The sequence below is a fragment of the Condylura cristata genome, unplaced genomic scaffold, assembly GCF_000260355.1.
Source record: "Condylura cristata isolate star-nosed mole 26May11 unplaced genomic scaffold, ConCri1.0 scaffold00003, whole genome shotgun sequence".
Classification (NCBI taxonomy): Eukaryota; Metazoa; Chordata; class Mammalia; order Eulipotyphla; family Talpidae; genus Condylura; species Condylura cristata.
In genome coordinates this window covers 58,525,195-58,539,206 of record NW_004567104.1, presented here as the reverse complement: position 1 = coordinate 58,539,206, position 14,012 = coordinate 58,525,195, and the positions used below count along the sequence as shown (strand labels likewise).

Here is a 14,012-nt window from a genome sequence, read left to right as displayed (position 1 = left end):
TTTCCTACCTATGTTAACACTAAGCTAGGTAAACACTAATATGATATTTTTATTTAAAAATAAATCTGATCATTTATTTTATTGATTTATTTATACATTTTGTATTTACTTATATATTTATTACTTATCGATTGAGTCACATGACTATATTTACATATTTTAAATTCAATTAAACAGCAGAAATTTATAATTGTATTTCCTTTAAGATATAGGTTTTAGTTAAAGACTATAAATTTATAGATTAAAACCGATTTTCATGCATACTAAAATAATATTTCCAACTTTACCCCCAAAATTTAAAATAAAAGTGAAAGTGAAAATAAACCGTATCTTATAGAACATCACTCAGTCAATTCTGGAGAACTATCTAATCTCACAAAGGAAGTGTAAGTTTCTCTTTAGGATAAAAAGGGTTTTTATTAGCCTCAGTAAAGTTCTTTATGTGAAATTAAATGTACTTATATATGTTATGATAAAGCAAATTCTTTTCGAGTTAATTTTTTTTCAAAGGATTTTCCAACAACAAAAAAATGATTCCATAATCTGAATAAAACATTGATAGCGTCAAGAAATAATTTTACAAAATGCTATATACGCCAGCAGATGGCGCCAAATACCCATGAATAATTTAATCAAACTTTACTATTTCCCTTTATGGGATCTGGAGTATCTACCAAAACACACACAGAGGCACAAACACACACAGATGCACAAACACACATGCATATACACCTCTCACCTTATATTCTTGCACCATTCCATTTTGGGTGTCTTCTGGAGGTGGTTGCCAACTAACAAGAATTGCAGTTCCATTTCCATCATTCTTTGACACAGTTACACTTTGGGGTGGGGCACTGGGTGCTATTAAATTGTTTTAAGACGCAGATTATAATGTGTACTTTACTCAGCACCAAAAGCAGGTATTTAATATTTTAATGCAAACATTAACACAAAAGTTTATGAATATTATGCATGTTTGTTAAATGTGTTTATCCATGTCCAAATAAATTAGAAGCTATCAAAGCTTTCCTAACATATTGTTAGTATCAATTTCTGATAACCAAAATAACGTAGATAATTTATTTTCAAAAGATCCATGGAAAATGCCTATTTTTCCTACCTTGTAAACTACTGGTTCCAAATTCTCCCTAAAAAAGTTTTTGAAAGAATGAAGATGAATGCTACTTACCCATGGTATTAACTATATCAAAACATTTCTATAATCAAAGTGATAGACATTTTAGAAAAAAGTCTCATTGTTTTAAAAGATCATATTGTGATATATGACATTTTATTTGGTATAAATATTTTTAGTTTCTAATTAAAGAGTGGCCAATTATGCAGGGTTGTCCACAAGTGAGCTGTTCCCAGGACCTGAGGTATAAAACATTAATTTCTGAAAGTCCAGGACAAACTAACACATTATTTCTTTTATTTATAAGTCATTACTCAGTGTAACTGTCAATACATGAATGGAAAATAATTATGGAAGAGGCAAGCAGACTGAGAACATTCCCATCTCTAACTGTGAAATTTAGTTCTAAATAATTAAATATAACACCTAAAACAGTGCTAACATTTGTATATCTCTATATAGACTTCTATGAAAATAAGCCAAGAATCATAGCATTTTATTTTTTGGTATTCATTTTAATTAACTTCAAATAGCAAAATATGATATCCAATTTAAAGACAGTGAAAAATTAAAGTGACTAGTAGCAAATTAAATTTTCATCTAAGATACTGGAAGCCTATCAAATGTATAGCAATGCAGAGAAATCACATGCTTTCTTATATATACTTGCCTTCTTCCAGGGTTTTGGCAAATTTAATTTCACTATCTGCTCCTTGAAATTCATTAAAAAATGGACGAGCCTTAATTTCATAGTTGACTCCCTTTTTGAGATCAGGTATAACCACACTATTTTTGGTTGGGGTTCTCACTTCAAAAACTAACCACTCGGATTCACCGTGATTGGCTCCCGATGGCCGATAAAGAATTTTATACCCTTGAATATACTGAGATTGCTGGTCCACCTGTGAGAATGACAAATCAAATGTAATGGCTTAAACAATTGTATTGGTTTATTAAGAATTATGAAAGCTGACAAAATGCAAACATTTTATCTGGCATCATCCTGCAGCTTGTTAGACCACAGAAAGCAGCATACTAAAAAAGTCACTCTCTTTTGCAAGGTGTTCATTTTTCAGCTTAATATATAACATAAGATATTCATTTCTAAGTTTTCTGCAGAAATGTCAGCCATCATGGCAGTTCTATGACAGACAGTTAGACATAAGTCAGAGCCAAGGGGAGGAGGAAACAAAATGAGTTTTGCTACTTTCCCATTTTAAATATCCACTTAAAGGACCTCCCTGGTGGCGTATGGGTTAAGTCTCAGCACTATCACCACTATGACTGAGTTCCACCCCCAGCCAGGGAGCTAAGCCACATGCCACAGCAGACCTCTCCTTTCTTGCCTGTTGCTCTCCTCAGCAATATATTTCAGTAGATCTACTTGTTCTGCTCCCCACTCTGTCTCGGGTGAATCCGCTCAGCCCCCACATCTCTAGCTTATTCCCCAGTTCTATGCAAAAATAAATCTTTAAACAAAGTTTAAAAAAATACATCCTCCAAACAACAACAAAGTCTACATAATACTCTTAAGACTTCTACATTTAAAGTAATTCCTCAGTAATAACCATATTGCAAGTTGCATTTTCATAACAATGCTATGTGATCTTTCCTCTCAAACCAGCAACTTATTGGTGCAGCAGACTAAAAAAACAAAACAAAACAAAAAACATTTGAGGTAAAGATGAAACTTTACACTATTAAGTCTGCCCACAGCTACCATCATAAACAGTGCTTACTTATTATCACTGGTAAAGCAAGAAATGATTACATAATATCATCTATATAGATCACACAATCCAAATGTCACCTGATCAGGGAAAAATAAAATCAAATTATCGCAACAACAATGACTCACGGTCCAGTGCACTTCAATTGAAGAGGAAGAAAGGATGGTGGGGTTGTGGAGGTGCAGGACCACGTTGCCCAGTTCTCTCTGGACCTGCTTGTGGTCCACCCCCTGACTTGTAGGAGGGACATCTGAAAGAATACAAGAACACTGAGTCAGTGCTTACACAAGGTTACCACCGTGAAGGAAAGCCCAGGGAACCAGCTTTCACTCACAGCAACTCTTGAAGAAGAATCTTGGTAATTACGTAGCCAACCTGAGATACAGAATAAAGTAGTTTTTTCTTGGGTATTGGTGGGGAGGGGAAGAGAGAGAGGCCATTTAGAGTAAACCAGATAACCAAGTCCTCTTCTAACATGTAGTGATCACTTTCTTGGATTCTATGGGAATCCTAGGATCCCATAACACAGCAGTGTGGAAACCAGGGAGGTAAGTTCAAAAATGCATAAAATGAAGTTACACTCCTTTACATCTTATGAAAGGAACCTGAGTATTTTCCAAATGAAGGTGTATGATAAGGTTTTAGACAGAATGGTAGAATGGTAGGGGTGGGATAGGGAGGTTGGGGTAGAGGGAAAATACAGAAACTACCAATGAAAAAGAATTGAACTGAAGGGTTGGAATGGAAGGAACAGGGCCACAGAGTAGAACTGAGTAAGACTGATAAGAAAGGTACACTTAACATCTCTTTAATTGGCAGTTTGCTTTAGTTTTATCATTGTCATCACTATAAAGAAGGTTTAAGAAAGTGCTTCATCTCAAGAACTCAAAATTTTAGAAAGGAGAACAAGAACACTGTGAGACTAGAAGTTTTGCTAAAATTACTAAAAGTAAGATAAGATTTTTTAAATGCCCATGTTAAAGAGGTTTTGTAAATACAATTTTTTTTTTTACCATAAACTCAAGGTGATGAACAAAAGAAAATGTTTTTATTTTTGTTAACTTCCAAAATTATTCTGTATATTTTATCTTAATAAAAGTAAGATTATTTACCATTGACTACAGAAACAAGAATTTTAATTTTCAAAATGTTTAAGTGCCATCAAAGAGCTGATTTTGCACAGAAGCTAACGTGTGACTACTGTAAATGAGGCAGGGAAGTATCTTTGAAGCCGTCATGACAGCAGGGGTGGAAGAGATCACAGATCACCAGTGTCACTCAGCACTATTAGATCCCTTTGTGTCTATACACTGAGTGTAGAAGTGAAATCAACTTATAAGCAAAGCAAAATGAGAAAACAAGCTGAGACAGCTTTATCTCTGATTTTTTGCTCTCTTCCTTGTGAATATGTTAGGCTAAAATGACCCTCAGCTTACAATCTATAGATACTGAACTTGATGGTTATCTTTTTGTCTTTTCCTTTCCTAGTGGTGTCATTTGCTCCTGTATACTTGCTACCTCCCATCTCTAGGGTAACACTGAAGTTCTTGAAATTAGGTTTACACAGCAATCCAGGGGCTGAACAGCCAGCTAACACAGGAGCAATAAGATCCACTATTCTTATCTCCACATCTGTCAAGTGGCAAAGTCAATGGCAGCTGCTCTGAACTGTGGTGAGAAATACATTTGTGTGACATATTAAGTCTCTTCCTGAAAGGCAGGGACTGGGTTAATATTTTCAAGCCCAGAACACAGAACCGTGCCATACATATTGAGCATGCTTAATAAATATTGGTTAAATTGGTGGTGTGTGTGTTTTGAAAACATACAACTGAAGAGGTGTGATCTTATACCCCTGAAGCATATACCACACTGTAAACTGTTAACCTCAATATAGGTAGATGAGAGGAAGACTAAATAAACCAATAAATCACTCAATAAATAAATGAAGGTTGAGTTATAGTGACATTGTGTATGGAAAACACACATATAACACACATATTTGGTCATCTTCTAAACATTCTCTTACATGTAAGCTTCCATCCTCCTTAGGGAATATTCTTTCCTTTTTAGGAAATATTTTCAAATTTTTCTAAAACTGTAATTACTCTAAAAGACATAGATTGTGATTGAGATGTATCTCCATCTCTAACTTCTGTAATTGAATCTTAACTTGCCAGTCAATCCCTTCATAGGAACTGTTGTTTCATTTGGCTACTATAATCTTTTTGGTAAAGACAGTCTCAAAAATTCTTTTGGAAAATTTCCTAACAGAGCGAAAACAAAAAGCAATGACTAACTAAGGGGTGATATTTGCTAACAAAGGACCTGGTCTAAGAGTGACCAGGTCACCCCTTCTTATTGCCGGTGCCTGAGGTCATGGCCTTGTATCTCCAAATTTTGTCTTGGGATATCACATCTTCTTTACACTGCGACAAGGCTGATTGTAACACAGGTCTATGTCATTCCTAAGCAGGAAACAATGACAAAGCGGTGCAACTATAACTTTTGAAACAGTTCATTCAAAGGAATCTCCATGTGGGACAGATGTTTTTTGTAGACAAGTTGCAGAAATAGCTATAAAAATTATGTCTGCAGCCTCATGAATCACCTTCCAGTAAGACGTTCCTAAATTCCCTCCACCATTGGCTCTTCCCCTTACTCCTTACATATTCTGTATCCTCTAACTGGATTTTTCCTTGGTTCTGTACCAAGGCCTCACTATGGTCAAGATTAGCCTGACCCTCTGTTAGGAGAAAAAAAAAGCAGTTCAATAATTTAGACATTGCTACCTGCCTCCATGCGAGGTGTTCCCATCAGTCCTACTTTGACAGAATTAGAATAAACCTACTTTTTCTTACATGAAATCTCTTACACTGAGAAGAAAGAAAGTTCATGCTTACTCAGACTTATTATTTTGGGCACTAAATTTGCCAAAATGATTCCCTTTAAAACGTCATGAAGTCTACTTGAAAATGTAACTCAACAGGGCCCTACCTGGTGGCACAGCAAGTTAAAGCACAGTAGTAAGAAGCTAAAGCCACTTCAGCCTTTAGAGTTCGAACCCTGCCCCAGAGGTGGCCCACATGGTGCAGCAGACCTCTCCTGACCCGCCCACTATTCCCCTCAGCAGTGTATTTCATTGATCTGCCTGTTCTGCTCTCCAATCTGTTTCTGGTGAATCCTCTCATTCCCCAACCCCCACACCCCTGCATCTGGCCTGTATCCCAGTTCTGTATGCATAAATAAATAAATCTTAAAAAAAGAAATAAAGAAAATGGAACTCAATAAAGGCTACATCACTGAATTTTCATGATCTGCCTAGTTCTGAGTGAAGGGCAGAGGGTATTTGATCCAGACTAACTCTGCTAATGCCAGCTAAGGCTACATTTGTTCTTGTGGCAATTACATCACTCACTTGGCTCAGGTAGGTATTTTAATTGACTTCAAACACTGAAGTCAGCCTGCCCCACCACCCCCGCCCCGCTGCCCTGACACACTCAGGCAGTCCTTTCAAGTCCTCAGTGTACTACTACAGCTAATTTTTAAAAACTAAGTTAAAGAACCAGGCTTTTATATTGGCTCCATTAATTTTAATCTTGTTAGTAGTGCTGGCCCTCTCTGCCAGTCTGTCAAGATATATTTAATTCTGATTCATTGATTCAGCATACTAGCTGTCTTCATCAGTTTTATGATACCTGCAAATTTCATGAATTTCCTTTATACTTTAACCAGATCATGGGGGAAAAATATGTTTGCTAACAAAGGCTCAAGGCATTTTATCCATATCTTGTATACTCAAACTGGTTGGTTAATACATGTTCAATCCTTTGCAGTAGGCACTTTAAAACCTGTTGTATAAGGAAACTGAGGCCCAGGACTAGTGAACTTACTCGGGTTCTGCTAGTGAATACACAGAGGAGTTCAATTTAAATTTCCTTGATTTAAAACTGTTCATGTTTCACTGTATTCTGTCTTCCAGTGGACATGGATTAAATTCATTTAGATTGTTCTACTGATCACTCATGTATAAAAGTATAAAAGCATATCTATTAAGATTTAAAGCCTTAAATTAATTTTTAGATAAGAAGTTAACTACATCCTCACTTGCAAACGAGGTTGTACATTACAAAATCAGTCATGTGAGTCTTTGGCAGAATAATGCTCCGCAGTAGTCAATCACTGACTTTCCCTTTGTTTTTACTGGGTAGAGGCCATTGACCAGAGACAAAAGTTTAAATTCATTTTATAGTTGCCAGAGTCTCTACATTCTTCGCAAGTGTATATCTAATATTCAAAACCTCAAATCGCCTTAAGGCAGGCTCCAAGAATATTAGAGCTCTTGGTGTAGTGACTCATAATAGCAAATACCGGCATTTGGGTGTGTGGAATTCACACAGCAAGGAACACACGTGGGCATGTTCTACAATTTGATTTGCTTTCTTTGTGAATTCTAAAACAAAAAGTCCTTCCAAAAAGATTGTTTATAGACTCAGTGCAGAAGACAAAACAAGCATCCTGGCTGGCCAACCCATTCCTAAAACTAGGACAAGAATAGTTTTAGTCTCCTGGTGATTTTGTATAGAACTTCTTTCCTTCTGTCATTGCAACTAAATTACATAATTTTTTCCCCTTTGGAAATATGAAGATTAAGATAGAGACAATGTTTCTTTGTGGAGGAAACAAATTTACATTTCTAATCATGAATATCCATAATGTCAGGACAAGTCTATTTTAATCATAGTGACAAAATGCCCTCAAAAGGCAAATACTGACTTGTTCTCTTCTTTTACTTCAGTAGATAAATTTAACTGCTATTAAATGCATCTAAATAATAAAAAGACCAATAGAGTGTATTGGGAGATCGTAATTTATCAGCTGAAAGCTAAAAATAATTTAGAGTCACACAAGAATGTAAGAAACAAGTTCCAAGTGAATGATAATATCAATTTAGATGCTTTGCAATCTGCTTTAACATTTTCATTTTTCCTAGTAACTGTTTCTTTAACCCCGCCTTGGCCAATTACACAATGATTTTCATTTAAACATTTAATACACTTTGACTCACATAATTAATGAAAGCTAAGTCATGAGATAAACAACTAATGGACCTAAAGAATCGTTTTTCATGTTACTTTGTAAGAGGTTGATTGGGCAGAGGGATTAAGATCAAGGTCAAGTTTAACTTTCAAATTTCTCTTACTTTTGCATGATTTCAGAGAATATTAGGGTTGTGATTTTCAAAATTTATCCAGAAGGTTATGAGTAATAATCTGGGCATAAATAAAATTTACTAGATTTAATACAGTTATTATGTGAATAAGATTTTATACTTCACTATAACCATATTAAAAATCAAGAACTGGAATATAACATAAAAATATTCACATAATACTTATATCTCATTTAATTTTATAAAGTGAAAAAACATTTCTATTTGTTATGAAACATACTGCTGTAATCTAGATAGTAATAAATCATGTAGATATGGGGTTTATATATTAAAAATTAATTCAGCAATGTGGACAACAGATCTATGTTAAGTCTACAACCTTAGCATTTGCTAGTTGCTGCTGATTTACCTCCAAAATTATAATATCTAAGGATAAGGATCTATCAGAGAGTTGAATCAGTAAATATTTACCTTGTGTTTTCACTGGATCTGATATCTGGCTTGGGTCACTAATCCCATATGCATTAGCTGCTCTCACAAGGAAAAGGTAAATTGCATTAGGTTTGAGGCCTTTAATGGCAAATGTTTCTGTTTTCACATTCTCTGCCACGGTCTGCCAGCTGCTACCAGATGCATGGCTAAGAATAGAGACACAAGTTAGAACAAGCACATTCAATGATAAGTTAAAAAAGAAGAAAAACAACAAAAACAATTAGGAAACATTATCTTTACTCTACCTGAAGGCTTCTATAATGTAAGATGTTGGGGTTGCACCTGAATTCAGATTTGGTTGCCATGACAATGTTACTGTATTTCTGCTGACATCTGTAACTTCGGGCTTGGAGGGTGCACTAGGGATTAAATTTGGGTCAGTGGGCCTTGGAGGCTGAACTGGAACTCCAAATTCTAGCAAAAAAGAAAAAAACTAAAATGGCTACAGATTTACAGCAAAGCACATTCTGTAGTAACATACCCACATACTAAGCAGACATCGGAACATCTTTCTCATCTATTTACCAGTAATTAAACCATGCTTTGAACTTTATTTGAAGGTAAACAAACGATCTGATTTACCTTGGACTTCGATGTAGGCACTCCATGTTGCTTCACCACTGGGTGTTGATGCAATACAGGTGTACCGGCCAGTGTCACCCAGCTGAGAAGACAGACCAAAAACAAATATTTGGAACAAGAACTCACTGGGCTGGAAAATTAATTGTGGGTTTTTATATGGTCCATGAATATGGACAAATACATTAAAATGTGCTAAAAAGAAATTTCCTCTTAACTGAATGGATGAATGTGTAAGAAATACTGTGAAGACAGAAAAAAGATTTTGTAAGATTTTTCCAGTTGTATAATAAAAAATACAAAATTTCATTGTACTAATGTATCCCTATTTTGAATATCAGGGACAATAAACAATGAGGTGTACAGCTTAAAATTCAGAGTTTTTTTTTTAACTAAATTATATCTTTATATTTAATAAGTCACATAGTAAGAATGATACAAGTTAGACAATAACTATTCTTGCTGCTTCATATTTTACCAGAGGTTCAACACATGAAATGAATAGACAAGTATAGAAAAAGAATAAAGACAAACCAAATTCTTTTTAATGTACTCATTCTTTTTTACCATTTTTTTGGGAACTGTAACCTAGGGCAATTAATACATATAAAGCCAAACCTCAGCTGGCATGAATACTGTCTCTAAATCAGTAGCAGTATAATGAACCCATCTACCTCTGCTTAAAAGTCATAACTAGCCTCAACTATGTCTAATAAAGCAAAGCAAAGATGTTGTCATCTTACTCTGGCAATTGCAATTACAATTCACAGTAGTTGTGCAAAGAAGTACAACATACTAGCTTTTGTGGAACACGAAAATGAACTGTTCCACTGATCTAAAACTCCAAAGAAGCCACCCACAATAGGCAATAAAGCAATTGAAAATTATGTTTATCGCTGTCAAGGCTATTCTTTCATCTGCCTCATGAGCTTGTCTGATCTTGGCCTAAAAAGAAAAAGAAAAATCAAAACAAAACAACACAGTCCTGAAAGAACAGGTATGGGATGTGATGTTCTGGGAAGCTAAATCCCTAAATTGCTCCCACAAACCTGTGGGCTCTTGATTATTTAACATTCTCGGTTGAAATGTATACTCAGCCTGTACATTGCTTTATAGTTTTTGTTTGCACGTACAGTGTTCTGTAATTGGAAAATGCTGAGTTAAGAATTCACAACAGAAGGATTGTTCAAGTATATTGAGCATAATAGTACTGGAAAACAAAAATTTCAAAAGTGCTCTGCAGAATGACTGCATCCTACCTCTACTTAAAGGCATATTTTTCTCCCACAAATCCCACTGTCTTTCCTCAACAGGTCTCACTGATATTTTTTTCTCCTCCATAAAGTGCTTTAAATTACTTGCCGTGAGCTAAATTATAGGTCAAATCATCTTAAATACACACAATGGAGTGTCTAAAAGAATAAAGCATCAAATCAAAAATATATTAATGGCATTATTTAGCATTTCAGACTAAAATTTGAGTGCAACACTAGTTGCTGGAGGCACAAAATAGAGCCAAAATGGGAAACCCAGGATGCCATTTCGTGTTACCTTAGCATATCGGATCTGCAGTACTCCAGTCTCCAGCTGTTTGATTCGAGAATCTTGGGTTGAAACGAGGACTCCATCTTTTCTCCACAGAATCGTGGGCACGGGGCTGCCTGTGGCCACACAGCTGAGCACTAAAGTACCATCCACTGCTACAGTCTGATTCACAGGACCTTGTCGAATGACTGGGGGAGGCCGGTCTGCAATCACTGCCAGAAGAAACAACAGGAAATAGATTTCTGCAACTGGAAGCAATTTTCTAATCATCCAGCAACAGCAGTTGCTCTAGGCTTTGGAACAAACTAATTAAACAAGTAATTAAAGTAGGAGACATGCATTATTCAAAATGCATTTATATGATGCACTGATTCAGAATATTAAAATGAGATACAATACACTCTGTTCAAATGACCAAACACTCACAGAGTTTGGTGCATTGTTGAGAGACCCATTTAAGAATTCAAAGGATTGTGGATGGGGTTGATAAGAAGTGGAATGCTATACTTTTAAACTTCAAAAGTGCTTTATAAAATGTTAAAAGAAAATGATAAAAAAAAAAGTTACTCCAGGAAAACATATGAGGCAAATTTAAATAAATGAACCAAAGACAACTTGCTCTTTGTTCCAACAGAAAGGAAAAAAAAAAAAAAAAAAAAACAAAACCAAACCACAGTGGTATCTTAGCAGCAGTTTTGAAAATTTTGGATTCAAAATTGTACTTTCACAATTTATGGATTAATATGATTATACATTTTTCCTTTGAATTCATTCTATTAAAGGAGTACATGAGTAAAATACATCGAAGTCTACAGCAATCAGAGTAAACTGATGCCCTGAGCTGGCAATTGCCATCCTTCCATATTGGAATTAGATGAATAAGAAAACACTTTTTCTAATTCTTTTTTCATAGCTTCAACGTACTACGGGAGGTAAAGATGACAGGCAATTTGATAATAAAATAGTCTTGTTTTATATGAAAAAAATCTAAATCCTAAAACTGTAAGCTGGGGTAATAAAACCATTGTTAGGGAAAAGTTAAAAACAACTGTAGTAGAACTAGGAATAAATCCTGCATTAGATAGACAGATGGTCTTTACCCCTGGCCTAGGTAATTTATGTAAAATGCTACAGCTGTTTTTTTTTTTTTTTAACTTAAAATTATGAAGCTTAAAAATCTGGATATAATTGAACCTTTTAAAATCACAAATATAAAAAATGATAATTCTAAGAAGTTGCCTTATTAAAATAATCTGGTTGCCAGAGTAGCTAAATTTGGGACCAACTTCAAAGTGTCATGTTCAAGGTTTTATGCACCGAACATTTTCACAAGTTAGAGTCACAGTTCAATTTGTTCCTCATTTATCATGCAAAAATAATTAGTCTTGTGCATTCTAATCTAATAAAAATAAAAAAGCAAAAGAGTGAAATCAGCACATGTACATTTTCATTCTATCCTTCCAATTCTCTTCCTTCCTTGGTAATGAGTATGAAATTTGCTAGTAACAGGTATATTAGAAACTGGAGTTTGAAACTTGGCAGCTGTACTTCAGATACTCTATGAATGAAAAATGTAAGCTGATAATTCCTCTCCTTAGTATTATTTCAACTTTCCTATATTTCCTATTTAGATAGGTTAAAATCAAATGAGAGATCCCTCCTGTTAGTAAGAATAAATGAATAAAAATGTTTTATTGCACTGGATTTTTATGACTCCACCACCTGTGTTCCCCTGGTTCTAAGAATGAATGAATATTTATTTCCAGACAATACCAGAGTGCTCCTCAATAAATGATTATAATTAAATCCAGTATCTGAGGGGTTTGTGTTTGTATTGTTTTGTTGTATTTAGAAACAATACAATATGTGGGTGTTCAGATTTCTGTAACTTTACAGTTATCATATTTTTACAGCTACTTATCTTTGCTTTTCCCTAAAAAAAAGTATTGATGAATTTTTTATATCGGATAAGACCATTAGCTTCTTGACTTTATTCATATAACCACAGGAATACTTTTATTAATATATTATAAAAATATATTATTCTCCCCCACTTTGTTACCTTCCATGGTACTTTAAAACTATGGAAGTTCAATGCTCAAAAAAGCAAAGCAGCTTAGGCAGACCAAAAAAGAAAAAAAAAACAAAAAAAACTATGAAAGTAGAAATTTGCAAGTGTATTCTTACTTTTAATACCAATATGGTAAGCTAAAAATATTTTACAACTTTTATTTGATATTTGCATTACGTTTAGCATAAACCATAGCTCCTTCTCCCAGTCCAATACAGTTTAATGATGCTGTTTCTCTTTCATTTATTTTCTCTAGATTTATACTGTGCCATTAACAAAAATAAAGCAAGAAAAGAAGAGCAGGATTATAATGATCAGTTCCACCATCAGTCATGTGTCTTTGGGCAAATTCCTTAAATTTTTAAACCTCAGTTAATTTTGTCTATAAAATGAAGATGATAGTGCATGTTCTAACCAGTTTTGGGATTACTATAAATATTTAAGTGGAATAACAGATTATAATACAAATCCTTACAAAATGGGGATAGGTGGGACATATCTAAATATAATAAAAGCCAAATATGCCAAATCATGGCTAACATCATACTCAAAGGTGAAAAGTGGAAGTTTTTCTTCTAAGATCAGGTACTAGACAAGGATGTCCACTTTCACTAACACTATTCAACATGGTATTGAAAGTCATTGGCAGGGTAATTACACAAACTGAAAAAATCAAATTAGAAAAGGAAAACCGAAACTGTCAGCATTTGCAAATGACACGATACTATAGGTAGACTATCATAAGTAGGCCACTAAAACAAACAAACAAACAAAAAATAGCAAAGTGGTAACAAAATCATTTCTAATCCTATATACAATGAACAAGAAAGACAATAAGAAAATAATCTCCTTTACTAGCCACATGAAAAAGGAGGAAGTGCATATGAGTAAGCTTAGCAAAGTAAGCAAGGGACATATACAATGGAAACTATAAGATATTGTTTTAAAAAATGAGAGATGACTCAAAAGAAATGTAACTATATTACCTGTTCCTGGATTGGATGAAGGAACATTATAAAAATGACCTTTTTACCATATATGTATACATACAAACACACACACATTCAACGCAATCCTTCTCAAAATTTCAATGAAATTCTTCCAAGAAACAGAACCAGTATTATTGAGATTTATATGAAAGCTTAAAGGCCAAAACAATCCATACTAGAGAGACAAGAGAAGGAGGTGACATTCCCATACATCAAATATCTACAAAGTTATGATAATAAAAATTAGGAACAAAAATAGATATACAGACCAACGGAATAGAATTGAGAGACAAGAAAT

General features: G+C 34.4%; 1 protein-coding gene across 9 annotated transcripts in view; it reads right to left on the bottom strand.

Annotated features, from left to right (window-relative positions):
* The window catches only part of ROBO1 (roundabout, axon guidance receptor, homolog 1 (Drosophila)), a 939,739-nt gene that overhangs the window by 60,649 nt on the left and 865,078 nt on the right, over positions 1–14,012 (bottom strand). For all 9 annotated transcript variants that reach the window (XM_012733040.1, XM_012733075.1, XM_012733050.1 and 6 more), the window contains 7 exons: positions 10,661–10,866; positions 9,113–9,194; positions 8,776–8,944; positions 8,510–8,676; positions 2,994–3,115; positions 1,806–2,037; positions 740–861 (listed from right to left, as the gene is read on the bottom strand). In XM_012733040.1, the coding sequence (XP_012588494.1) occupies positions 740–861; positions 1,806–2,037; positions 2,994–3,115; positions 8,510–8,676; positions 8,776–8,944; positions 9,113–9,194; positions 10,661–10,866 (1,100 nt within the window). The remainder of the gene's footprint in view (positions 1–739; positions 862–1,805; positions 2,038–2,993; positions 3,116–8,509; positions 8,677–8,775; positions 8,945–9,112; positions 9,195–10,660; positions 10,867–14,012) is intronic.